The sequence below is a fragment of the Phyllobates terribilis genome, unplaced genomic scaffold, assembly GCF_046119375.1.
Source record: "Phyllobates terribilis strain yellow unplaced genomic scaffold, ASM4611937v1 Scaffold_4__5_contigs__length_816908805, whole genome shotgun sequence".
Classification (NCBI taxonomy): domain Eukaryota; kingdom Metazoa; phylum Chordata; class Amphibia; order Anura; family Dendrobatidae; genus Phyllobates; species Phyllobates terribilis.
Window position 1 is genome coordinate 813,553,686 of NW_027362764.1, and position 27,327 is coordinate 813,581,012.

Below are 27,327 nucleotides of genomic sequence, written 5' to 3' on the forward strand. Positions count from 1 at the left end.
CCGGATTTGTCCTTTGTTGTGTGGCCACCTTGAAGACTCCAAGGAACCATATCTTTGCTTGATGTCATACTCTCTCAGTCTCAATAAAGCTTGTTGAATTGTTCATCGGCCTGTGGTCTCTGCCTGCTCCGTCACACACCCCGTCACAAAACGCACCTGCTCCACCCGGCAAAGTCGTCTCAACACGGCAAAGATTACTCCACAACGCAGACCCCAACCTGTGATAATTCACTGTACTGTTTCACGCTGCTGGGGCATCTGGGGGGTCACTCCGCCGTTGTGGCTACAGATCGTCAGGACGCCATAAATGTAGAATAAGAGTAAGAATCTTTAGCTTTTCTGATCTTGGCTTGTATCATACTGCTGCTGCCTCCAGAGCTGGAATCACAATTCTTTATCAATGCCGTGCACCAGAGAGGGGTCAGTGCATAACAGTGGACAGGGAATAGACCCGTCTGGATCTGCTCTACAGAGGCACTGAATAAGTAATGGTCAGGGCGGGAGGTCTCATCCACTTACCTGCCCCTACTCAGGATGGCGCCGCCGCCAGCAGATCCAGCTATGGAGAACACCAAGGACAGGATCCCGCTCCAAACTCCCAACTCAGCCGGAGAGACGCCCTGATCCAAGAGTAACAGGGGGACCATGGAGAGGGAGCCCTGCTCACCTGCAAGAGGAGCAACCAGCATGGCTGACGAGTCACAAGTACAACCCCAACCATGTCACCTCTGACGGGTCACACACATACAGCCCCAATCATGTCACCTCTGATGGGTCACACAAGTACAGCCCCAACCATGTCACCTCTGACGGGTCACACACATACAGCCCCAATCATGTCACCTCTGATGGGTCATACACGTACAGCCCAAATCATGTCACCTCTGACGGGTCACACACGTACAGCCCCAATCATGTCACCTCTGACGGGTCACACACATACAGCCCCAATCATGTCACCTCTGATGGGTCATACACGTACAGCCCCAATCATGTCACCTCTGATGGGTCATACACGTACAGCCCCAATCATGTCACCTCTGACGGGTCACACAAGTACAGCCCCAATCATGTCACCTCTGATGGGTCACACAAGTACAGCCACAACCATGTCACCTCTGACGGGTCACACACATACAGCCCCAATCATGTCACCTCTGACGGGTCATACACGTACAGCCCCAATCATGTCACCTCTGACGGGTCACACACGTACAGCCCCAATCATGTCACCTCTGACGGGTCACACAAGTACAGCCCCAATCATGTCACCTCTGACGGGTCACAAACATACAGCCCCAACCATGTCACCTCTGACGGGTCACACACATACAGCCCCAATCATGTCACCTCTGATGGGTCATACACGTACAGCCCCAATCATGTCACCTCTGACGGGTCACACACGTACAGCCCCAATCATGTCACCTCTGAGGGGTCACACAAGTACAGCCCCAATCATGTCACCTCTGACGGGTCACACACATACAGCCTCAATCATGTCACCTCTGACGGGTCACAAACATACAGCCCCAACCATGTCACCTCTGACGGGTCACAAACATACAGCCCCAACCATGTCACCTCTGACGGGTCACACAAGTACAGCCCCAATCATGTCACCTCTGACGGGTCACACAAGTACAGCCCCAATCATGTCACCTCTGACGGGTCACACAAGTACAGCCCCAATCATGTCACCTCCGACGGGTCACACACGTACAGCCCCAATCATGTCACCTCTGACGGGTCACAAACATACAGCCCCAACCATGTCACCTCTGACGGGTCACACAAGTACAGCCCCAATCATGTCACCTCCGACGGGTCACACAAGTACAGCCCCAATCATGTCACCTCTGACGGGTCACACAAGTACAGCCCCAATCATGTCACCTCCGACGGGTCCCACAAGTATAGCCCCAATCATGTCACCTCCGACGGGTCACACACGTACAGCCCCAATCATGTCACCTCTGACGGGTCACACACGTACAGCCTCAATCATGTCACCTCTGACGGGTCACACACGTACAGCCCCAATCATGTCACCTCTGACGGGTCACACACGTACAGCCCCAATCATGTCACCTCTGACGGGTCACACACGTACAGCCCCAATCATGTCACCTCTGACGGGTCACACACGTACAGCCCCAATCATGTCACCTCTGACGGGTCACACACGTACAGCCCCAATCATGTCACCTCTGACGGGTCACACACATACAGCCCCAACCATGTCACCTCTGACGGGTCACACACGTACAGCCCCAATCATGTCACCTCCGACGGGTCACACATGTACAGCCCCAATCATGTCACCTCTGACGGGTCACACACGTACAGCCCCAATCATGTCACCTCTGACGGGTCACACACGTACAGCCCCAATCATGTCACCTCTGACGGGTCACACATGTACAGCCCCAATCATGTCACCTCCGACGGGTCACACACGTACAGCCCCAATCATGTCACCTCTGACGGGTCACACACGTACAGCCCCAATCATGTCACCTCTGACGGGTCACACACGTACAGCCCCAATCATGTCACCTCTGACGAGTTACACACGTACAGCCCCAATCATGTCACCTACGACGGGTCACACACGTACAGCCCCAATCATGTCACCTCTGACGGGTCACACACGTACAGCCCCAATCATGTCACCTCTGACGGGTCACACACATACAGCCCCAATCATGTCACCTCCGACGGGTCACACACGTACAGCCCCAATCATGTCACCTCTGACGGGTCACACACGTACAGCCCCAATCATGCCACCTCTGACGGGTCACACACGTACAGCCCCAATCATGTCACCTCTGACGGGTCACACACATACAGCCTCAACCATGTCACCTCTGACGGGTCACACACGTACAGCCCCAATCATGTCACCTCTGACGGGTCACACACGTACAGCCCCAATCATGTCACCTCTGACGGGTCACACACGTACAACCCCAATCATGTCACCTGACGGGTCACACACGTACAGCCCCAATCATGTCAACTCTGACGGGTCACACACCTACAGCCCCAATCATGTCACCTCTGACGGGTCACAGAAGTACAGCCCCAATCATGTCACCTCTGACGGGTCACAGAAGTACAGCCCCAATCATGTCACCTCTGGCGGGTCACACACATACAGCCCCAATCATGTCACCTCTGACGGGTCACACACCTACAGCCCCAATCATGTCACCTCTGACGGGTCACAGAAGTACAGCCCCAATCATGCCACCTCTGGCGGGTCACACACCTACAGCCCCAATCATGTCACCTCTGACGGGTCACAGAAGTACAGCCCCAATCATGTCACCTCTGGCGGGTCACACACGTACAGCCCCAATCATGTCACCTCTGATGGGTCACACACGTACAGCCCCAATCATGTCACCTCTGACGGGTCACACACATACAGCCTCAATCATGTCACCTCTGACGGGTCACACATGTACAGCCCCAATCATGTCACCTCTGACGGGTCACACACGTACAGCCCCAATCATGTCACCTCTGACGGGTCACACACATACAGCCCCAATCATGTCACCTCTGACGGGTCACAGAAGTACAGCCCCAACCATGTCACCTCTGACGGGTCACACAAGTACAGCCCCAATCATGTCACCTCTGGCGGGTCACACACGTACAGCCCCAATCATGTCACCTCTGATGGGTCACACACGTACAGCCCCAATCATGTCACCTCTGATGGGTCACACACGTACAGCCCCAATCATGTCACCTCTGACGGGTCACACACATACAGCCTCAATCATGTCACCTCTGACGGGTCACACACGTACAGCCCCAATCATGTCACCTCTGATGGGTCACACACGTACAGCCCCAATCATGTCACCTCTGACGGGTCACACACATACAGCCTTAATCATGTCACCTCTGACGGGTCACACACGTACAGCCCCAATCATGTCACCTCTGACGGGTCACATACGTACAGCCCCAATCATGTCACCTCTGACAGGTCACACACATACAGCCTCAATCATGTCACCTCTGACGGGTCACACACGTACAGCCCAATCATGTCACCTCTGATGGGTCACACACGTACAGCCCCAATCATGTCACCTCTGACGGGTCACACAAGTACAGCCCCAATCATGTCACCTCTGACGAGTCACACACATACAGCCCCAATCATGTCACCTCTGACGGGTCACACACGTACAGCCCCAATCATGTCACCTCTGACGAGTCACACACATACAGCCCCAATCATGTCACCTCTGACGGGTCACACACGTACAGCCCCAATCATGTCACCTCTGACGGGTCACACACATACAGCCTCAATCATGTCACCTCTGACGGGTCACACAAGTACAGCCCCAATCATGTCACCTCAGACGGGTCACAGAAGTACAGCCCCAACCATGTCACCTCTGACGGGTCACACAAGTACAGCCCCAATCATGTCACCTCTGACGGGTCACACACATACAGCCTCAATCATGTCACCTCTGACGGGTCACACACGTACAGCCCCAATCATGTCACCTCTGACGGGTCACACACGTACAGCCCCAATCATGTCACCTCTGACGGGTCACACAAGTACAGCCCCAATCATGTCACCTCTGACGGGTCACACACGTACAGCCCCAATCATGTCACCTCTGACGAGTCACACACGTACAGCCCCAATCATGTCACCTCTGACGGGTCACACACATACAGCCTCAATCATGTCACCTCTGACGGGTCACACACGTACAGCCCCAATCATGTCACCTCTGACGGGTCACACACATACAGCCTCAATCATGTCACCTCTGACGGGTCACACACGTACAGCCCCAATCATGTCACCTCTGATGGGTCACACACGTACAGCCCCAATCATGTCACCTCTGACGGGTCACACAAGTACAGCCCCAATCATGTCACCTCTGACGAGTCACACAAGTACAGCCCCAATCATGTCACCTCTGACGGGTCACAGAAGTACAGCCCCAATCATGTCACCTCTGACGGGTCACACAAGTACAGCCCCAATCATGTCACCTCTGACGAGTCACACAAGTACAGCCCCAATCATGTCACCTCTGACGGGTCACAGAAGTACAGCCCCAATCATGTCACCTCTGACGGGTCACACACATACAGCCCCAATCATGTCACCTCTGACGGGTCACACACATACAGCCCCAATCATGTCACCTCTGACGGGTGTGATGGTAAATATTTATACTTTGCTTTGATTATTATTTTAGACAATTCATTTATCTTTGGTCATTTTGTCTTTTAGTATGTGCCCCCTTCACATCCGTCACTGCACAGAGCACGTCTCTTCCACAGTCCAGTGCTGGCGGCTTTACACCACTCCATCTGTGGGGGGCGCAGTGTTTGATACCAGATGGGATCTGGACTCTGCAGTTATGGGGTCAGCAGAGCGGTGGGGACTTTTCTGCCCTCTGCTCCTCAGCCCCCCACTCGTTAACGTTACGGGGTCTCCACTTGCTGCAGATTTTTCCACTTCTCAGTAATATCACTCACAGGTGATGGGGGAAGAAATGTTATGGACGGACTTGTTACCCCGGTGGCTCCTATTACAGGACCGCGCTGGTATCAGGGAGCTCTGCAACACCGGCCGATATGTCACATGGTAGTAAATGCAGACGGCATGATGGGATGGGGTTATACAGAGGGGGCAGGGGGCCAGAGGTATACAGCAATGTGCGGGGCCAGAGGGGAGGTTATACACCGAGGAGGGGGGCCGGATGTTATACACAGGGGGCAGGGGGCCAGAGGTTATACAGCAATGTGCGGGGGCCAGAAGGGAGGTTACACACCGAGGAGGGGGGCTGGATGTTATATACCAGGGGGCAGTGGGCCAGAGGTTATACAGCAATGTGCGGGGCCAGAGGGGAGGTTATACACCGAGGAGGGGGGCCGGATGTTATACACAGGGGGCAGGGGGCCAGAGGTTATACAGCAATGTGCGGGGGCCAGAGGGGAGGTTATACACCGATGAGGGGGGCCGGATGTTATACACAGGGGGCGGGGGGCCAGAGGTATACAGCAATGTGCGGGAGTCGGAGGGGAGGTTATACACCGAGGAGGGGGGTCGGATGTTATATCCCAGGGGGCCAGAGGTATACAGCAATGTGCGGGGGCTGGAGGGGAGGTTATACACCGGGGAGAGGGGCCGGATGTTATATACCAGGAGGCGGGGAGGCAGAGGTTATACAGCAATGTGCGGGGGCCAGATGGGAGGTTATACACCGTGGAGAGGGGGCCGGATGTTATATACCAGGGGGTGGGGGGCCAGAGGTTATACAGCAATGTGCGGGGGCTTTAGGGTAGGTTTTACACCGGGGAGGGGGGCCGGATGTTATATCCCAGGGTACGGGGAGGCAGAGGTTATACAGCAATGTGCGGGGGCCGGAGGGGAGGTTATACACCGTGGAGAGGGGGCCGGATGTTATATACCAGGGGGTGGGGGGCCAGAGGTTATACAGCAATGTGCGGGAGTCGGAGGGGAGGTTATACACCGAGGAGGGGGGCCGGATGTTATATACCAGGGGGGAGGGGGCCAGAGGTTATACAGCAATGTGTGGGGGCTGGAGGGGAGGTTATACACCGGGGAGGGGGGCCGGATTTTATATACCAGGAGGCGGGGAGGCAGAGGTTATACAGCAATGTGCGGGGGCCAGATGGGAGGTTATACACCGTGGAGAGGGGGCCGGATGTTATATACCAGGGGGTGGGGGGCCAGAGGTTATACAGCAATGTGCGGGGCCAGAGGGGAGGTTATACATCGGGGAGGGGGTCCGGATGTTATATACCAGGGGGTGGGTGGCCAGAGGTTATACAGCAATGTGCGGGTGCCTGAGGGGAGGTTTTACACCGGGGAGGGGGGCCGGATGTTATATCCCAGGGTACGGGGAGGCAGAGGTTATACAGTACTGTACGGGGGCCAGAGGGGAGGTTATACACCGGGGAGGGGGGCCGGATGTTATATACCAGGGTACGGGGAGGCAGAGGTTATACAGGAATGTGCGGGGGCCAGAGGGGAGGTTATACACCGGGGAGGGGGGCCGGATGTTATATACCAGGGTACGGGGAGGCAGAGGTTATACAGCAATGTGCGGGGCCAGAGGGGAGGTTATACACCGAGGAGGGGGGCCGGATGTTATACACAGGAGGCGGCGGGCCAGAGGTTATACAGCAATGTACGGGGCCAGATGGGAGGTTATACACCGGGGAGGAGGGCCGGATGTTATATCCAGGGGACGGGGAGGCAGAGGTTATACAGCAATGTGCGGGGGCCGGAGGGGAGGTTATACACCGGGGAGGGGGGCCGGATGTTATATCCCAGGGGGAGGGGAGGCAGAGGTTATACAGTAATGTGCAGGGGCCGGAGGGGAGGTTATACACCGGGGAGGGGGGCCGGATGTTATATACCAGGGGGAGGGGAGGCAGAGGTTATACAGTAATGTACGGGGGCCGGAGGGGAGGTTATACACCGGGGAGGGGGGCCGGATGTTATATCCAGGGGACGGGGAGGCAGAGGTTATACAGCAATGTGCGGGGGCCGGAGGGGAGGGTTTACACCGGGGAGGGTGGCCAGATGTTATATCCCAGGGTACGGGGAGGCAGAGGTTATACAGCAATGTGCGGGGGCCGGAGGGGAGGTTATACACTGTGGAGAGGGGGCCGGATGTTATATACCAGGGGGAGGGGAGGCAAAGGTTATACAGTAATGTGCAGGGGCCGGAGGGGAGGTTATACACCGGGGAGGGGGGCCGGATGTTATATACCAGGGGGAGGGGAGGCAGAGGTTATACAGTAATGTACGGGGGCCGGAGGGGAGGTTATATACCGGGGAGGGGGGCCGGATGTTATATACCAGGGGGAGGGGAGGCAGAGGTTATACAGCAATGTGCGGGGGCCGGAGGGGAGGTTATACACTGTGGAGAGGGGGGCCGGATGTTATATACCAGGGGGAGGGGAGGCAGAGGTTATACAGTAATGTGCAGGGGCCGGAGGGGAGGTTATACACCGGGTAGGGGGGCCGGATGTTATATACCAGGGGGAGGGGAGGCAGAGGTTATACAGTAATGTGCAGGGGCCGGAGGGGAGGGTTTACACCGGGGAGGGGGGCCGGATGTTATACACAGGAGGCGGGGAGGCAGAGGTTATACAGCAATGCGCGGGGGCCGGAGGGGAGGTTATACACCGGGGAGGGGGGCCGGATGTTATATTCCAGGGTACGGGGAGGCAGAGGTTATACAGCAATGTGCGGGGGCCGGAGGGGAGGTTATACACAGCGGAGGGGGGCCGGATGTTATATCCCAGAGTACGGGGAGGCAGAGGTTATACAGCAATGTGCGGGGGCCGGAGGGGAGGTTATACACTGTGGAGAGGGGGCCGGATGTTATATACCAGGGGGAGGGGAGGCAAAGGTTATACAGTAATGTGCAGGGGCCGGAGGGGAGGTTATACACCGGGGAGGGGGGCCGGATGTTATATACCAGGGGGAGGGGAGGCAGAGGTTATACAGTAATGTACGGGGGCCGGAGGGGAGGTTATATACCGGGGAGGGGGGCCGGATGTTATATACCAGGGGGAGGGGAGGCAGAGGTTATACAGCAATGTGCGGGGGCCGGAGGGGAGGTTATACACTGTGGAGAGGGGGGCCGGATGTTATATACCAGGGGGAGGGGAGGCAGAGGTTATACAGTAATGTGCAGGGGCCGGAGGGGAGGTTATACACCGGGTAGGGGGGCCGGATGTTATATACCAGGGGGAGGGGAGGCAGAGGTTATACAGTAATGTGCGGGGGCCGGAGGGGAGGTTATACACTGTGGAGAGGGGGGTCGGATGTTATATCCCAGGGGGAGGGGAGGCAGAGGTTATACAGTAATGTGCAGGGGCCGGAGGGGAGGTTATACACCGGGGAGGGGGGCCGGATGTTATATACCAGGGGGAGGGGAGGCAGAGGTTATACAGTAATGTGCAGGGGCCGGAGGGGAGGTTATACACCGGGGAGGGGGGCCGGATGTTATATACCAGGGGGAGGGGAGGCAGAGGTTATACAGTAATGTGCAGGGGCCGGAGGGGAGGTTATACACCGGGGAGGGGGGCCGGATGTTATATACCAGGGGGAGGGGAGGCAGAGGTTATACAGTAATGTGCAGGGGCCGGAGGGGAGGTTATACACCGGGGAGGGGGGCCGGATGTTATATCCAGGGGACGGGGAGGCAGAGGTTATACAGTAATGTGCGGGGGCCGGAGGGGAGGTTATACACCGGGGAGGGGGGCCGGATGTTATATACCAGGGGGAGGGGAGGCAGAGGTTATACAGCAATGTGCGGGGGCCGGAGGGGAGGTTATATCCCAGGGTACGGGGAGGCAGAGGTTATACAGCAATGTGCGGGGGCCGGAGGGGAGGTTATACACCGGGGAGGGGGGCCGGATGTTATATACCAGGGGGAGGGGAGGCAGAGGTTATACAGTAATGTGCAGGGGTCGGAGGGGAGGTTATACACCGGGGAGGGGGGCCGGATGTTATATACCAGGGGGAGGGGAGGCAGAGGTTATACAGTAATGTGCAGGGGCCGGAGGGGAGGTTATACCCCGGGGAGGGGGGCCGGATGTTATATACCAGGGGGAGGGGAGGCAGAGGTTATACAGTAATGTGCAGGGGCCGGAGGGGAGGTTATACACCGGGGAAGGGGGCCGGATGTTATATACCAGGGGGAGGGGAGGCAGAGGTTATACAGTAATGTGCAGGGGCCGAAGGGGAGGTTATACACCGGGGAGGGGGGCCGTATGTTATATACCAGGGGGAGGGGAGGCAGAGGTTATACAGTAATGTACGGGGGCCGGAGGGGAGGTTATACACCGGGGAGGGGGGCCGGATGTTATATACCAGGGGGAGGGGAGGCAGAGGTTATACAGTAATGTGCAGGGGCCGGAGGGGAGGTTATACACCGGGGAGGGGGGCCGGATGTTATATACCAGGGGGAGGGGAGGCAGAGGTTATACAGTAATGTGCAGGGGCCGGAGGGGAGGGTTTACACCGGGGAGGGGGGCCGCAGGGGAGGTTATACACAGGGGAGGGGGGCCGGATGTTATATCCCAGGGTACGGGGAGGCAGAGGTTATACAGCAATGTGCAGGGGCCGGAGGGGAGGGTTTACACCGGGGAGGGGGGCCGGATGTTATATACCAGGGGGAGGGGAGGCAGAGGTTATACAGTAATGTGCGGGGGCCGGAGGGGAGGTTATACACCGGGGAGGGGGGCCGGATGTTATATACCAGGGGGAGGGGAGGCAGAGGTTATACAGCAATGTGCGGGGGCCGGAGGGGAGGTTATACACCGGGGAGGGGGGCCGGATGTTATATACCAGGGGGAGGGGAGGCAGAGGTTATACAGTAATGTACGGGGGCCGGAGGGGAGGTTATACACCGGGGAGGGGGGCCGGATGTTATATACCAGGGGGAGGGGAGGCAGAGGTTATACAGTAATGTGCAGGGGTCGGAGGGGAGGTTATACACCGGGGAGGGGGGCCGGATGTTATATACCAGGGGGAGGGGAGGCAGAGGTTATACAGCAATGTGCGGGGGCCGGAGGGGAGGTTATGTCCCACGGTACGGGGAGGCAGAGGTTATACAGTAATGTGCGGGGGCCGGAGGGGAGGTTATACACCGGGGAGGGGGGCCGGATGTTATATACCAGGGGGAGGGGAGGCAGAGGTTATACAGTAATGTACGGGGGCCGGAGGGGAGGTTATACACAGGGGAGGGGGGCCGGATGTTATATACCAGGGGGAGGGGAGGCAGAGGTTATACAGTAATGTGCGGGGGCCGGAGGGGAGGTTATACACCGGGGAGGGGGGCCGGATGTTATATACCAGGGGGAGGGGAGGCAGAGGTTATACAGTAATGTGCAGGGGTCGGAGGGGAGGTTATACACCGGGGAGGGGGGCCGGATGTTATATACCAGGGGGAGGGGAGGCAGAGGTTATACAGTAATGTACGGGGGCCGGAGGGGAGGTTATATACAGGGGAGGGGGGCCGGATGTTATATACCAGGGGGAGGGAAGGCAGAGGTTATACAGTAATGTACGGGGGCCGGAGGGGAGGTTATACACAGGGGAGGGGGGCCGGATGTTATATACCAGGGGGAGGGGAGGCAGAGGTTATACAGCAATGTGCGGGGGCCGGAGGGGAGGTTATGTCCCACGGTACGGGGAGGCTGAGATTATACAGCAATGTGCGGGGGCCGGAGGGGAGGTTATGTCCCACGGTACGGGGAGGCAGAGGTTATACAGTAATGTGCGGGGGCCGGAGGGGAGGTTATACACCGGGGAGGGGGGCCGGATGTTATATACCAGGGGGAGGGGAGGCAGAGGTTATACAGTAATGTGCGGGGGCCGGAGGGGAGGTTATACACCGGGGAGGGGGGCCGGATGTTATATCCCAGGGGGAGGGGAGGCAGAGGTTATACAGTAATGTGCGGGGGCCGGAGGGGAGGTTATACACCGGGGAGGGGGGCCGGATGTTATATACCAGGGGGAGGGGAGGCAGAGGTTATACAGTAATGTGCGGGGGCCGGAGGGGAGGTTATACACCGGGGAGGGGGGCCGGATGTTATATACCAGGGGGAGGGAAGGCAGAGGTTATACAGTAATGTGCGGGGGCCGGAGGGGAGGTTATACACCGGGGAGGGGGGCCGGATGTTATATCCCAGGGGGAGGGGAGGCAGAGGTTATACAGTAATGTGCGGGGGCCGGAGGGGAGGTTATACACCGGGGAGGGGGGCCGGATGTTATATCCCAGGGGGAGGGGAGGCAGAGGTTATACAGCAATGTGCGGGGGCCGGAGGGGAGGTTATGTCCCACGGTACGGGGAGGCAGAGGTTATACAGCAATGTGCGGGGGCCGGAGGGGAGATTATACACCGGGGAGGGGGGCAGAGGTTATACACCAGGAGACAATGAGACTGAAGGAAAACATCCGACGTGTAGATTGTTGCAGCTCTCACCCAGCTTGTAGATCACCACATAGACCACGGTCCACACCGTTCCCGGGGCACTGATGACTCGGTCCATAACCTCCACCAGCCTTGGTTTAGACGACTTCTTCTGGTTTCCTTGATATCCGGACTCCCCTCCTTTAAGGGCTTTTGACCACTGAGCACACAGCACTGCCATAAGGTACCCGCCCGAGAGAAGCAGGAAGACCCCTCTCCAGCCCAGGCTATCAAGCAAGGTGAGTGCGCCCCCTCCTGCCAGCACTGAGCCCAGCTTGTAGGCCACTACTTGGATGGAGTTACCCAGACCCAGTTGGTCCTGGTCCAGGACAGCTACTGTCACCGCATCTAGTGCCACATCCTGCATGGAGGACAGTACGTGCATGAGAAGGAGCAGCCAAGCCAGCGTGGTGAACGCACCCTGGAGGGGCAACACCGAGCACAGGGCACAACAAAGGAATAGACCCCCAGTACTCAGTACAAGCCAAGTCCGACGATGCCACATCCCATCCACCAAAGGCGACCAAAGAAACTTCAGGAGCCATGGCAGGTACAGGACCCTAGTTAGTCCGATGTGCGACAGTGACAGTCCCTGAGTGCGGAGAAGAACCGGCAGCAGACCCGACTGAAGACCATAGGGAAAGCCTTGTACCAGGTACAGGACACCCAGCGAGAGGTACGGACCAGACATTGTGTATAGCGGGATTTATCGCATGGTCATGATATAGTGGGATGCAACGCAGCAGAGGCGTATGTAGCGGGGCGCACGTTGCAGAGGCGGTATGTAGCGGGGCGCACGAAGCAGAGGCGGTATGTAGTGGGGCGCACGCTGCAGAGGCGGTATGTAGCGGGGCCCACGCAGCAGAAGTGGTATGTAGCGGGGCGCACGCTGCAGAGGCAGTATGTAGCGGGGCCCACGCAGCAGAGGAGGTATGTAGCGGGGCGCACGAAGCAGAGGCGGTATGTAGCGGGGCGCACACAGCAGAGGCGGTATGTTGCGGGGCCCACGCAGCAGAGGTGGTATGTAGCGGGGCGCACGCAGCAGAGGCGGTATGTAGCGGGGCCCACGCAGCAGAGGCGGTATGTAGCGGGGCCCACGCAGCAGAGGCGGTATGTAGCGGGGCCCACGCAGCAGAGGCGGTATGTAGTGGGGCGCACGCAGCAAAGGCGGTCTGTAGCGGGGCGCACGCAGCAGAGGCGGTATATAGCGGAGTTGTCAGCTATACAGCAATGCACATATGACGATAGCCACGGATCGGCAGGACACACGATGGATTCCCCCTGTAATTTCACATCCTGTAGATTACTGGAGACCTGGGGAAAAAGGAAGAAAAACACCGAAACCATCACTGATATGTAGAGCGTATATGCCATAGAGCAGGGTTCCCCAACTCCAGTCCTCAAGGCCCACCAACAGGTCATGTTTTCAGGATTTCCTTACTATTACACAGGTGATGGAATTATTGCCTGCGCAGGTGATGTAATTATCACCTGTGCAACACTAAGAAGATCCTGAAAACATGACCTGTTGGTGCCTTCAGGACTGGAGTTGGGGAACCCTGCCATAGAGGAAAAATTTAAATCCATAAGACAGAGAGACACAGACAGAGAGAATAAATATTGGGGTTTGCATTGATCCAATAAGTATTCACTCACATCAATGTATGGCTATTCTAGCTCCTCCAACGTAATAATGAACCGATAGATGATGCTATCCATGCCATGTTTGATCCCCATGTAAAAGGTAAAATGAAGATAAAAAATATGACAATATCTACCACCTGGAACTGCCAGGGGAGAAGATGTCCTTTAAGTTGGGGATCTCATAAAATTCTGACAGACCCAGCACATCCCACAATCAGCTCCCACCAGAGGTCATCCAGGGTGAGCTAAGATGGTGTAACTTATAGCTAATAAAGGACAGTATTTGGATCTTTGGTCATTCTGGGAAGCCATAATTCACTGTGAGTGTTCCATTTTCCATTGGAGTGCTTCCCTCCGCTAAGCTCGGAGCCATTTCCGTGACATCAGGTTTAGTAATTTTCTTTGGTTATCCTTTTTACTTTGACAAATTACATAAAGATCAGGAAGGGGCGTATCTCAACCCACCCACTGTCATTTTTGGAGCGGACAGCTCTCTACTGCACCCCATCGTTCGGACAATTACATGAATGATCGATGATCAACGGAGGACATCGCAGGCTGTTTCCACTACTAGGCCGGTTATCGAGAAACAAACAGTGAGCATATTGTATATAAACCGCTGTCAGGTTTGTCAGGGATTCAGCACACGCAGGATCCCGATTACTCACTACGTAGCTATCGGCAAGCGAGCAGTGAGTGTATGGCGTACACACCTCCAAATTCCAACGCATGGAATATGTGTATACGCCCCCGTACAATCACTGCCAGCTTCACGATAGCCCAATTAAGATTATTCGCTGCCACCACCAATCAGTTTTCGAATACAATACAGGCCTGATTGGACGCCTGCTTTCTGGTAGCGTATGGTTTCGGGGGAGGGACGATTACAGAGCACAAGAAACAGGACGATTACATTTTATATTTAATCCAAAAGGGAGGCAGAGTTTATGAAAAATATACAAAGATTTTACAAAGGGGACAATACAACACAGAATATACAGTTACACAAAATAAAAAGGGATTAACAAAAGAAACTTACTAGACAGATCGCAGAGACGATTCAGTTTAACTGGAGGGGAGGCGCTCCAATGGACCGTTATCGAACAGGACCCCTGCATACCTCCCGGCATGACTATGGATCCATCTTCAGCTGGATCTTTTATGCCAAAGGGGGCCCTGCCCACACACTCCCCTGTGATGATCTCACGTGGGCTGGGCTCCACCCTTCATGTCTTTATTAAAATCTCTAACTTCTGCAATAACTTCTCGCTGGTTGATCGCAGAAGTTCTCAAGCGATACCAGATTTTTAATTACGAATTTACCTTTCTTTAGAGACTAGACATGACATAACTGCCAGTGGTTATCTCTGCCCTCTGGTGTTACAGCTCACCCGTAGGGCTTTCAGATAAGGAAAAATATGCATTCTGTTCCTTAGCCAGCCCCTCTGCTAAAAATGTGGGTTCCATCATTATCGGAATTATAGAACTTCCAATATACCATATTTCGTGTTGGTGCCTACGAAACTGGAGAGCAAAAGGAGTTTGCAAATGGGGATGACCCTGCTATTGTAGGGAGTGTGATAGAATTTCTTTGAAGCTTAATGAGCAGATGTTTATTCATCACAGGCCTGTTCTACTGGGGCTACATTCGTATGGTAATGAGTTTGGCTGCCAGCAGTTTGTTTAAGGCCTTACTCATGACTGTGTTAATTGTGGCTTTGTGCTGAGATTTTTATGGAGACAGGTTGGTACTGACCAAAAGGGAAATAATGGATAAATGGTCAATATCTATGTCAGGGAAATATGGAAGAACATTTTCAATATTCCTCAATATTTCCCTGACAACCCCTGTACGGTTAATGCAAACCCCACGATAACCCAAGTACTACTCGCTGTCACCACAAGTCGTTTTTACAGACTGAACGGGATTCAGTGAACAGGATTCATGCAAACACCTGACGTGTTTCCCTCTACAGGAACACAGATCATAATTTGTCTTGTCCTATTATCAGCACCTGAGTTACACCCAACCACCCCCATACCTGATGACATCATGCGAGCCGGGTTGTGGGCTGTCCTTAGCCCTTCAGAATTTTATGAAAATCCCAACTTATGCGATTGTCCTCTCCTGATAATTGCAGAAGTTAGAGATCGCTGCCATATTTTTTATTGGGATTTTACCGTTACCCAGAGACTAAACATGACAGGGCTGCTGTCAGCAATTTGCCCATTATAGATTTGTGGCATATTTGGCAGTGGTTACAGTTAGGAAAAAAATATGTATCTTCTTACTTGATTTGCCCTGACGCTGAAAATGTATGTCCTATCACTATCGGATTTATACAACCTCCAATATTCCATATTTTCTTTCGGAGACCTATGTCTGTTGCAGGTGTAATATTTCCCTTACAGGGACAAAAGGCATCTAGTGTAAATGTAGCACATTTCCCCTGAAAGAACAATGTATTTCCTGGGGACAAGAGGATTCTTCCACTTCTGTGTCTATGTGTAAACACAGGTCCCTATTGTTGTCCAACCCTTTTAAATGACATCCCCTGACTCAATTACCTGTCCAAACTAGAACTCTTTGTCTATGCATTTTAATTAGGATTCCTCACTCCACCATATGTTAAAGGAGGAGGGGGGTGAATATACAGTGGGTACGGAAAGTATTCAGACCCCTTTAAATTTTTCATTCTGTTTCATTGCAGCCATTTGGTAAACTCTAAAAAGTTAATTTTTTTTCTCATTAAAGTACACTCTGCACCCCATCTTCACTGAAAAAAAACAGAAAATGTAGAATTTTTTGCAAATTTATTAAAAAAGAAAAACTGAAATCTCACATGGTCATAAGTATTCAGACCCTTTGCTCAGACACTCATATTTAAGTCACATGCTGTCCATTTCCTTGTGATCCTCCTTGAGATGGCTGTACTCCTTCATTGGAGTCCAGCTGTGTTTAATTAAACTGATATGACTTGATTTGGAAAGGGACACACCTGTCTATATAAGACCTCACAGCTCACAGTGCATGTCAACCAAATGAGAATCATGAGCTCAGAGGAACTGCCCAAGGAGCTCAGAGACAGAATTGTGGCAAGGCACAGATCTGGCCAAGGAGCTCAGAGACAGAATTGTGGCAAGGCACAGATCTGGCCAAGGTCATAAAAGAATTTCTGCAGTACTCAAGGTTCCTAAGAGCACAGTGGCCTCCATAATCCTTAAATGGAAGAAGTCTGGGACCACCAGAAGTCTTCCTAGACCGGGCAGTCCCGCCAAACTGAGCAATCGTGGGAGAAGAGCCTTGGTGAGAGAGGTAAAGAAGAACCCCAAGATCAATGTGGCTGAGCTCCAGAGATACAGTAGGGAGATGGGAGAAAGTTCCACAAAGTCAACTATCACCGCAGCGCTCCACCAGTCGGGCCTTTATGGCAGAGTGGCCCGACGGAAGCCTCTCCTCAGTGCAAGACATATGAAAGCCTGCCTAGAGTTTGCTCAAAAACACATGAAGGACTCCCAGACTATGAGAAATCCCTTTTGTGAATCCCTTTTGTTTTCTGTAACTGTATATTCTGTATTGTTTTGTCCTTTATAAAAATATACAAAAAGATTTTACAAAAACACTGGTCTTTTTTGGATTAAATATAAAAATGTAATAGTTCTGTTCCTTTTGTTCCGTAATCACCGTATGGCTCTGAGGCGCGACCTGCCAGACCTCCAGTCAGCCTGAAAAAAACCCACTGGTGGTGGTGGCTAATAATTTTTCTTGGGTTATTGTGGAATTAGTGACTGTACGGGGGCTATGTATACATTATATATTATATATATATTATATGGCCTGGGAAGGTCACGCAGAACCACCCGTTGTGATCTTTGTGGCCAACAGCTCTCTGCTGCCCCCTGTCATCAGGACAATTACACGATTGGCCGATGATTATCAGAGGAGGCCGCAGGCTGTCACCACTACTAGGCCAGCTATTTGGAAAATAACAGTGAGCATATGGTATATACACCTCCGATTCCAATGCATGAAATATATATTCCATGCATTGGAATCAGAGTTCCCGGCTCAGGGCTCACAGTCACTGGATGTCTCATGCGCGGCTGAGCTAGTCCCGGCTCAGGGCTCAGTCACTGGCAGTCTCACACGCGACTGAGCTAGTCCCGGCTCAGAGCTCAGTCACTGGATGTCTCACACGCGACTGAGTTAGTCCCGGCTCAGGACTCAGTCACTGGATGTCTCACACACGAGTGAGCTAGTCCCGGCTCAGGGCTCAGTCACTGGCAGTCTCACACGCGACTGAGTTAGTCCCGGCTCAGGGCTCAGTCACTGGATGTCTCACACACGAGTGAGCTAGTCCCGGCTCAGGGCTCAGTCACTGGCAGTCTCACACGCGACTGAGCTAGTCCCGGCTCAGAGCTCAGTCACTGGATGTCTCACACGCGACTGAGTTAGTCCCGGCTCAGGGCTCAGTCACTGGATGTCTCACACGCGACTGAGCTAGTCCCGGCTCAGAGCTCAGTCACTGGATGTCTCACATGAGGCTGAGCTAATTCTGGCTCGGTCACATACAGCTCTTGTCCACAGTAACCAGTGATACTCGCAGTTTGGCGCACACGGTCGGTGCAGTCTCCTCTCAAGAGATTCCAGTTTGTATCTCCATTTCCAACACAATCCACTCTGCTCAGCTTCACCAGACAGTATACAGTGCTGCTCACAATTATTGGCATCTCTTCATTTTTTTCATAGACTGTACAATATCTTCAGAAATAAACAGAAATTTACCAAAGTTATATTCTCAGTGTCATGATTCCTGCACTCTGTAAGGGATTTCTATGCTGTCCTATGGAAACTGGTTCATGCTGTGCTTTTATGGACAGCTTGGCAGTCCAATCCTGTAGATGGCAAGCCGGGCTGTTGGTGCTTTGATTGACAGCTCAGCTGTCCAATCTTTGCATGGGATGTTCGGGACTTTCACCAGGTGTTCTGGAGATTGCCCTATCTGTTTAACTGAGCTGACTGCCCCGTTCACTGCCAGACGTAGTTTGTACTTCCTGGTGAGTGTCAGCCTGATTCTGTTGTTCTGAGTTCTGATCTTCTGCTGCCTGACCCTTTGGATTATGTTCTGACTACCCCCTTGTCTTGTCATTTGGCTTTGACCCTGGATTGTGACCTGACTTATGCCTCTGTCTCTGTCTGAGCAGATGGGCCATAGATTGAAAGACAGAAGATACAGCTCTTGGGCTTCAAAGGAACACTGTCACATTCCACACAATAGCAGAGTCACCCTCATTTGCAAAATCCTTTTGCTTAACAGCAATCTTCAGTCTGGCCGGCACCGACGTGAAATATGAAACATCTGAAGTTCTATACTTCTGATAATCATGGGACCCACATTTTTAGTGGCAGTGTCAGCTGAGGAACAATATGCTTAATTTTCCATAGCTGTATGCCCCCCTCCGGGGAGCAGTAATGCAAAAGTACAAAATAAACTGCAGCAATGTCATGTGTGGTCTCTAAAGGAAAGTTAATTCATAATGGAAAATATGGCGTCACCTGTAAGCTTCTGCGATCAACCAGGCATAAGTTATCCCAGAAGTTAGAGATTCTAATAAAAATATGAAGGCTGGAGCCCAGCCCACGTGAGGTCATCAAAGAGGGTGTGTGGGCAGGTTTCCCCCTTCGGCATAAAATACACAGCCGAAGGCGGGGGCAGTATTCATTACAGGGGGTATAAATTCTATAAGGGGTCCCGTTCGATAACTGTCAAATCAACTGGAGGGCCCCCTCCAGCTAGACTGAATCGTCTCTGCGATCTGTCAAGTCTTCTATTAATCCCTTTTATTTTGTGGAACTGTATATTCTGTATTGTATTGTCTCCATTAGTAAAATCTTTGTATATTTTTCATAAACACTGCCTCCGTTATGGATTAAATAAAAAAATTTAATAGTCCTGTTTCTTTTGCTCTGTAATTGTTCCCTCCCCCGAAGCTATACGCTACCAGAAAGCAGGCGTCCGATCAGGCCTGTATTGTATTTTAAAAGCTGGTCGGTGGTGTCAGCGAATAATAATAAGTGGGTTATTATAAAGCTGGCAGTGACCTACTGGGGCGTATAAACATATTCCATGCGTTGGAATCCAGAGTTGTAAACACCATATGCTCACTGCACGCTCGCCGATAACTAGGTAGTGAGTAGTCGGGATCGTGTGCACACGGATCCCTGACGAAATCCTGACAGAGTGACAGCAGCAGTGGGATATTGTGTGATCTCCCTGGTGTCTTCACTGACGGTCCTGACAGTGGTCCAAAGTAATACAACAATAAAACAACTTCCATGTTGCAATGCCCACCCTTTGGCATTGCTGACAGCCTCCAAAAGCTTCTTGAAGCCATCTATGAACTTCTTGCACTTCTCAGCTGGAATTTTCTCCCACTCTTCCTTTGCAGTTTGTTCAAGCTCTTTGCAGGGTTCGTTTTCCCAATGGCACATTTCAGCTCACCCTAAAGATTTTCAATGGGATTGAGGTCAGGACTCATTGCTGGCCATTTTAAAACAGTCCATTTTTTCTTTTTCAACCATTCCTGTGTACCTTTGGATGTGTGCTTTGGGTCTATATCTTTCTGGAGGACCCATAATCTTCGACTCAACCAAGTTTTCTTACACTGGGTAGGACATTTCGCTCTAAAATCTCTTGATAATTCTCTGATTTCATGATTACTGTGACACTGCCAAGGCCTCCAGTATCAGATGCAGCAAAGCTACCCCAAAGTATTATGGATCCTCCACCATGCTTAACTGTTGGTAAGGTGTTGTTTTCCTTATAAGCTTCATTGCGCCGTCTGTAAACAAATTGTTGCTTTGCATTGCCAAAAGCTCTATTTTTCATCTGTCCACAGAACATTTTCCCTAAAGGATTGTGGTTTGTCAAGGTCCTCTTTGACAAACATCAGTGGTTTCTTTTCATGTCTTTTCTTCAGCAATGGTTTCTTCCTTGGCCTTTGCCCATAAAGCTCTACTTGGTTTAGTGTGTGGCGTATAGTACTTGTTGAAACCATGACCCCAGACTGTTCCAGGTTGGCCTTCAGGTCTTTGAATGTTTGACGTGGTGTTTTTTTTTCAAACATTCACACCAACCTTTGTGTCATAGAAAATATTAAGAAAATATCTCTCTCCCCCTGAAAACCCTCATTGCCCCTTCTCTATACCATTTGTCAAAGAAGTTCACCATCTAAGGAGCTGTTGCCATGCGAATTAGCACACACAGGAGAAGTGACTAACACGCAAATGCTAGTACACAAGGAGCTCCTAACCTAATTAACAGAACAGGACTGTGATAAATAGACAAACGAGCATATGGGATTGAAAGAAGAGGAAATCGCTCCTTTAAACTTCAAAGGAATGCTGTAAGGCTCCACACAATAGCAGGGACACCCTCATTTGCAAAATCTTTTCGCTCAACAGAAATCTGAAGTCTCGCTGGCACCAACAAGAAATATGGAATATCGGAAGTTCTATAATTCCAATAATAATGGGACATATATTTATAGCAGCAGGGTCAGGTAAGGAACAAAACGCATATTCTTCCTTAGCTGTATGCCCCTCCGGTGAGCTATAATGTAAAACTACACAGATAACCAACCGCAGTCATGTCTAGTTTCTAAAGAAAGGAAAATTCGTAATACAAAATATGGTGTCACTTGCGAACTTCTTCGATCAACCGAGAAGTTATTGCGAAAGTTAGATATTTTAATAAAAACATGAAGGGTGGAGCCCCGCCCACGTGATGTCATCACAGGCGATATGTGGGCACGTCCCCCCTTCGGCATAAAAGACCCAGCTAAAGATAGGTCCACACTCATGTTGGAAGTTACATATTTATGTGTAAGCAGGGGTCACGTTCGCTGAACGGGCATTGGAGTGCTTCCCTCCAGCTAAACTGAATCGTCTCTGCCATCTGTCGAGTAAGTTCTTCTTTAATCCCATTTTATGTAACTGTATATTCTGTATTGTAATGCCTCTCTTTGGAAAACCTTTTGTATATTTTTCTTAAACACTGCCTTCCTTTTGGATTAAATACAAAATTTAATAGTCATGTTTCTTTTGCTCTGTAATCGTCCCCCCCCCGAAGCCATACGCTCTCAGAAAGCAGGCGTCCGATCAGGCCTGTATTTCAAACTTGATCGGTGGTGGCAGCGAATATTATTAATTGGGTTATCATGAGGTTATCAGTGATAGTACGAGGGTATATACATATATTCCATGTGTTGGAAGGTTATGTGTATGCCGTACACTCACTGCTAGCTTGCTGATAACTACTTAGTGAGAACAGCCTGCAGCCTCCTATATTGATCGTCGGCCGATCGTGCAATTGTCTGGACGATAGGGAGCAGCAGAGAGCTGTTTGCTCAAGAGATCACAGTGGGTGGTCTCTGTGAGTAATTGGGATCGTGTGAATCCCTGACACTTTGAAATACATCTCTTGTCAATTTTCCTTTTTCCCTCATGTTCAGGGAGGTTCTTGACGGGTTCCATCCTTGGCAAACTTCTTAATAACATTGCACACTGTAGAAGCTGGAATAACAAGGTCTTTGGAGATGGACTTATACCCTTTGGAAGTCTTGTGTTTGCTAATAATAGCAGTTCTGATGTCTTCAGACAGCTCCTTTGTCTTCACCATTGTGACAAAGGAACAGGGCCTACCATGTGGCTTTTTAAAACAGTGAAGTCATCATTCATTGGCTAATTCCTGTCACATGGGCACCGACAATTAATCACAAGAGAATCTTTTTTTTCATTTACCAGAGGCAAGTCAAAATGTGTTTCCATACTAAATTAATGTAAAGGGTGCCAATACCAGTGACACAGCAAGCTTTAGGTTTTTCTATTTGTCACCCCCATTGTTTTTGGTTTTAAATTGTTTATCATTTGCTCTTTTGTATAGTTTTTCCACGAAGAAAGGTTTATTTTAATCCATGGCTGTGTCTGACCGTGCAGGAACATGGTCTGATCATACCACAGCTCCTGGGCAGGGGAGGAAGCAAAAGAGAAGATACAGACAGGACAGCCGGGATCACAGCTGATTGCTTTTAAACAATGTCTTACCTCACAAAATAAATCTTTTACCTCACAAAAGCAATCAGCTGTGATCCCGGCTGTCCTGTCTGTATCTTCTCTTTTGCTTCCTCCCCTGCCCAGGAGCTGTGGTATGATCAGACCATGTTCCTGCACGGTCAGACACAGCCATGGATTAAAATAAACCTTTCTTTGTGGGTGTCATAGAAAAAATTAAAATCTTTTCTTCTCCCAAGTCATAGATATTAAGAAGATATTAAGAAGTCTCTCTCCCCCTGAAACCCCTCATTCCCCCCTCCTATCTACCATTTGGCAGAGCTGACAATCTAAAGAGCTGTCTGTACGCCTTTCAGGGAAATATTGAAAATATTCTGTCTTTCTTCCCCTGAAGCCTGTCTCACCCCTCCCTTATCCACCTTTGTCACAAGACAAGAGCTAGCAATCGACCACTTGTCAGTACAAGAGCTGTCTCCATGTAAATCTCAGCACAAAAACCCAATTAAAACACTCATGAGTAAGGACCTGTAAACAAATGCTGGCAAGAGAGGTGCCACCAACCTACTTAAAATGTGAGTGAATTTCCCCTGGCAGGCTTGCGATAAATCTACAGATTCCTGTTGAAATTTCATTCCCACTACTTCAAAGAGAGTTTTCCAAAAGTCTCCGGGCCCTTGGGAGCCTGAACGAAATCTGGAATAACTAAAGTTCGATACATCCAATAAGGATGGGACCCATATATTTTAGAGACAGGGTCAGCTAGGGAACGATAGAGATATTTTCCTGTCGCTGTAAACCCCTCCGTGAAGCTGGAGCACAAAAGAATCAGAATGACAGATCACAGGTACGCCAGGCGTGGTCTCTAAATGAAGGTAAAATCATAAGAGAAAATATGGCGGCATTTGCACGCTTCTGCGATCAACTAGCGATAAGTTATCGCAGAAGTTAGCGTTTTTAATACAAACATGAAGGGTGGAGCCCAGCCCCTGTGATGTCGGCCCAGGGGGGTGTGGGCAGGTCTCCACCTTCAGCATAAAATAGTCTGCTGAGGTTGGAGTAGCATTCATTGCGGGAGTATATAGTTATTATATGCAACGGATCCTGGTCGATAACAGTCAAATCAGAGGAGAGCTCCCCTCTAGCTATATTGAATTGTATCAATGATCGTATAGTAAGTTTCTGCTTTAATCCCTATTATTTTATGTAACTGCTTATGTATTGAAATGTCTCCTTTTGTAAAATCTTTTGTATATTTTTCATAAACACTGCCTCCCTTTTGGATTAAATATAAAATGTAATAGTTCTGTTTCTTTTGTCCTGTAATCGTTCCCTTCCCCGAAGCCATATACGCTACCAGAAGGCAGGCGTCCGGCCAGGCCTGTATTATATTTCAAACTCGGCTGGTGGTGGCAGCGAATAGTATTAATAATCGGGCTATCGTGAAGCTGAGAATGACCATACGGACGTGACAATCCTGACAGAAAAAGTGAGATATTGTGTGATCTCCCCGGTGCCGTCTCTGTGGAATACCCTGACAATGCCAATTATCACCCACAGGAAAAGAGCTGACACTTTGGCCAGTTGTTTCTATGCATATTAACACACAAAGAGAGGTAGCAAATTCTAGCAGTAAGGGTGCTACCAACCCAATTAAAACGCGAGGGCAGTTTCCACTGACGCAGGCCTGCGATAATTTACACCTTGTTGAGGAGGGAAGCTCGTTTAGGCTTTCAACACACTCCCAATATTCCCAGAGCTTCAAAAATAGAATTAGTCCTTACCGGTAATTCGGTTTCTAGAAGCCTTCCACGACAGCATTGGAGGATGTTGTCCACGTCCCATTGGGGGACAGGAACATAGAGAGTTTAAAAGCCCCTCCCCACCGTCAATCCCCAGTGTTTACCAAGATCACCTGGAAAAAAGGTTACCTGACAGTTATATGGAATCCATAGGGAGGGAAATTCGTGCTGTCGTGGAAGGCTTCTAGAAACCAAATTACCGGTAAGGACTAATTCTATTTTCTCAATACGCCTTCCACGACAGTATTGGAGGAATACCAACGATATTTTATTAGGGAGGGACAATAGCTTGTAGGACTTTCCTACCAAAGTCTAAATCCCTAGTGGATGATAAGTCTAATCTATAATGTTTAGAAAACGTATGAAGGGAAGACCATGTAGCTGCCCTGCAAATCTGCTCAGTAGAAGCGCCCGCTCTTTCGGCCCATGAAGTTGATGTGGATCTGGTAGAATGAGCCTTTAAGGCAATCGGTGGATTCATCTGCTGGTTGTTATAGGCTTCCCCAATTGCCTTTTTGATCCAGTTTGCTATAGTGGACTTAGCCGCCTTCCTTCCTCTGTTCTGCCCTGAGTGCTGTATAAATAGGTTCCCATCCAATCTCCAAGACTCAGTTTGTTGAAGATAATAAAGGACAGCTCTGAGGACATCTAGGAGGTGGAACTCTGCTTTCTTTGGATTGGAAGGTTTCTGGCAGAAGGAGGGAAGGATGATTTCCTGGGAACGATGGAAATCCGAAACTACCTTTGGGAGAAATGAAGAGTCCAGGCGAAGCGTAATTCTATCTTCGGTCACATTCATGTAAGGTTCTCTGATAGAAAGAGCCTGTAGTTCTCCTACTCTCCGTGCTGAAGTGATGGCTACTAAGAAGGCAGTCTTATGAGAGAGAGTCTGTATTGTGCTAGAGGATAGAGGCTCAAAGGGAGAGAGGGTTAAACCCTTGAGTACCACATTTAGATCCCAGGGTGGGACCTGAGACTGAATTCTTGGGTGAAGTCTGAGTGCTGAAGTTATGAATCTCTTGATCCACCTAAGAGAGGCCAAATCTTGGTCGAATATGGAACTTACGACTGAAATCTGCACCTTAAGAGTGCTGGGTTTGAGACCCAACTCCAAACCACTCTGTAGAAAATAAAGGATCCGAGCAATGTTGGGATGTGAGGTATCAGGAATATCCGGGGCGTACCATGATAGGAATTTTTTCCATATTTTGCCGTATATCGCATTGGTTACTGGCTTCCTACTCTGTTGAAGAGTTTTTATAACTTCTTCCGAGACCTTTGGATCTTAAGATCTCGGCTTCAGTAACCAGGCTGCCAGGTTTAGCCACTGAGGATTGGGATGGAACAGGGGCCCTTGAGAGAGAAGTTTGTTGACCTGTGGTAGTATCACTGGACCCTCTAGGCAGAGAACCAAGGCCTTTTGGGCCACAGAGGGGCCACCAGAATTGTTTCCACTCTCTCTAACCTGACTTTCTGGATGGTTCTTGCTATCAGCGGTATTGGAGGAAAAGCATAGACCAGCTTGAAATGCCAGGGATGGGCTAGTGCGTCCAAATTCATGGCATTGTCTCGTCTGTCCAATGAAAAGAAGAGGGGAAGTTTTGCGTTTAACTGACTGGCAAAGAGATCTACCTCGGGGAGACCCCATTTTGCTACCAGCAACTGGAAAATCTGAGGATTCAGGCTCCATTCTCCTGGCTGGATATCTTTCCTGCTTAGAAAGTCAGCTTGGACGTTGTTTGAGCCTTTAAGGTGGATTGCTGAAAGTGATAGGAGATGTTGTTCAGCCCACAAAAATATTCGGCCTGCAATCTGTTTTAGGCTGTGAACCTTCGTACCTCCTTGATGACGAAGGAAGGCAACTGTAGTCATGTTGTCCGAGAGAATCTTGATATGAGAACACTGGATTAGCTTGACTGCCGCTCTGAGCGTTTTTTCTACCGCCATTAGCTCCCTGAAGTTAGAAGATCTGGCACTGATCTTGGGACTCCATCTGCCTTGAAATGGAATCTGTGCCACCATAGCTCCCCAGCCTCGTAAACTGGCGTCGGTAGTCACTGTAAGTAGAGGGTCCTGGGACCAAGAACTCCCCCTCTGAAGATTTCGGGAGCTTAGCCACCAAGAAAGAGAAGTAACCGGGGGTCCTGAACCGTTTGTTTAGTGAGTCCCTTTGTCTGTTCCAGGATCTTAGGATATGATCCTGGAGGGGCCTTGAGTGGGCCTGGGCCCACATCGACTGGATACAGGCGGTCATAGACCCCAATACAGACATTGTCGCTCTCAACGTTGGATTCTCTTGGTGCCTGAAATTTGAGATTTTGGATCTGAGAGCTGTCTGATGCTCCAATGGTAGAAGGGACATCTGTTTGTTGGAGTCCAGTAAGACACCAAGGAACTTCCTCCTTAATGAAGGGAAGAGTTCCGACTTTTTTAGGTTTGGAACCCAACCTAATGACCGAAGGGTTTTAAAGTTATAGAGACGTGAAGATTGACCGTTGCTACTGAAGGAGCGACAATTAACATGTTGTCCAAGTAAGGAATTATGCAGACGCCTCGTTTCGGGATGAGTGCAATGACTTCTGCCATAATCTTCGTAAACACCCGGGGTGCTGAAGAGATGCCGAAGGGCAGTACATTGTACTGGTAATGAACTGTTATATTGTCCCTGAGGACTGCAAACCGCAGGAACTTCCTGTGGGACGGATGAATCGGCACATGGTAGTACACGTCCTTTAAATCTATGGTCGCCATGACGAAGTCTTTCCCTATTAGGGGAATAGTT

At 50.8% G+C, this 27,327-nt stretch overlaps 1 protein-coding gene across 4 annotated transcripts in view; it reads right to left on the minus strand.

Annotated features, from left to right (window-relative positions):
* MFSD3 (major facilitator superfamily domain containing 3) overlaps window positions 1-27,327 on the minus strand; it is a 143,472-nt gene that overhangs the window by 101,330 nt on the left and 14,815 nt on the right. For all 4 annotated transcript variants that reach the window (XR_012320205.1, XR_012320206.1, XM_073680121.1 and 1 more), the window contains exons 2-3: window positions 12,042-13,343; window positions 520-667 (exon numbers count right to left, since the gene is read on the minus strand). Coding sequence is in view for 2 of the 4 variants with exons in the window: in XM_073680121.1 (XP_073536222.1) it covers window positions 520-667; window positions 12,042-12,720 (827 nt within the window). In the remaining 2 variants the exon portion in view is untranslated. The remainder of the gene's footprint in view (window positions 1-519; window positions 668-12,041; window positions 13,344-27,327) is intronic.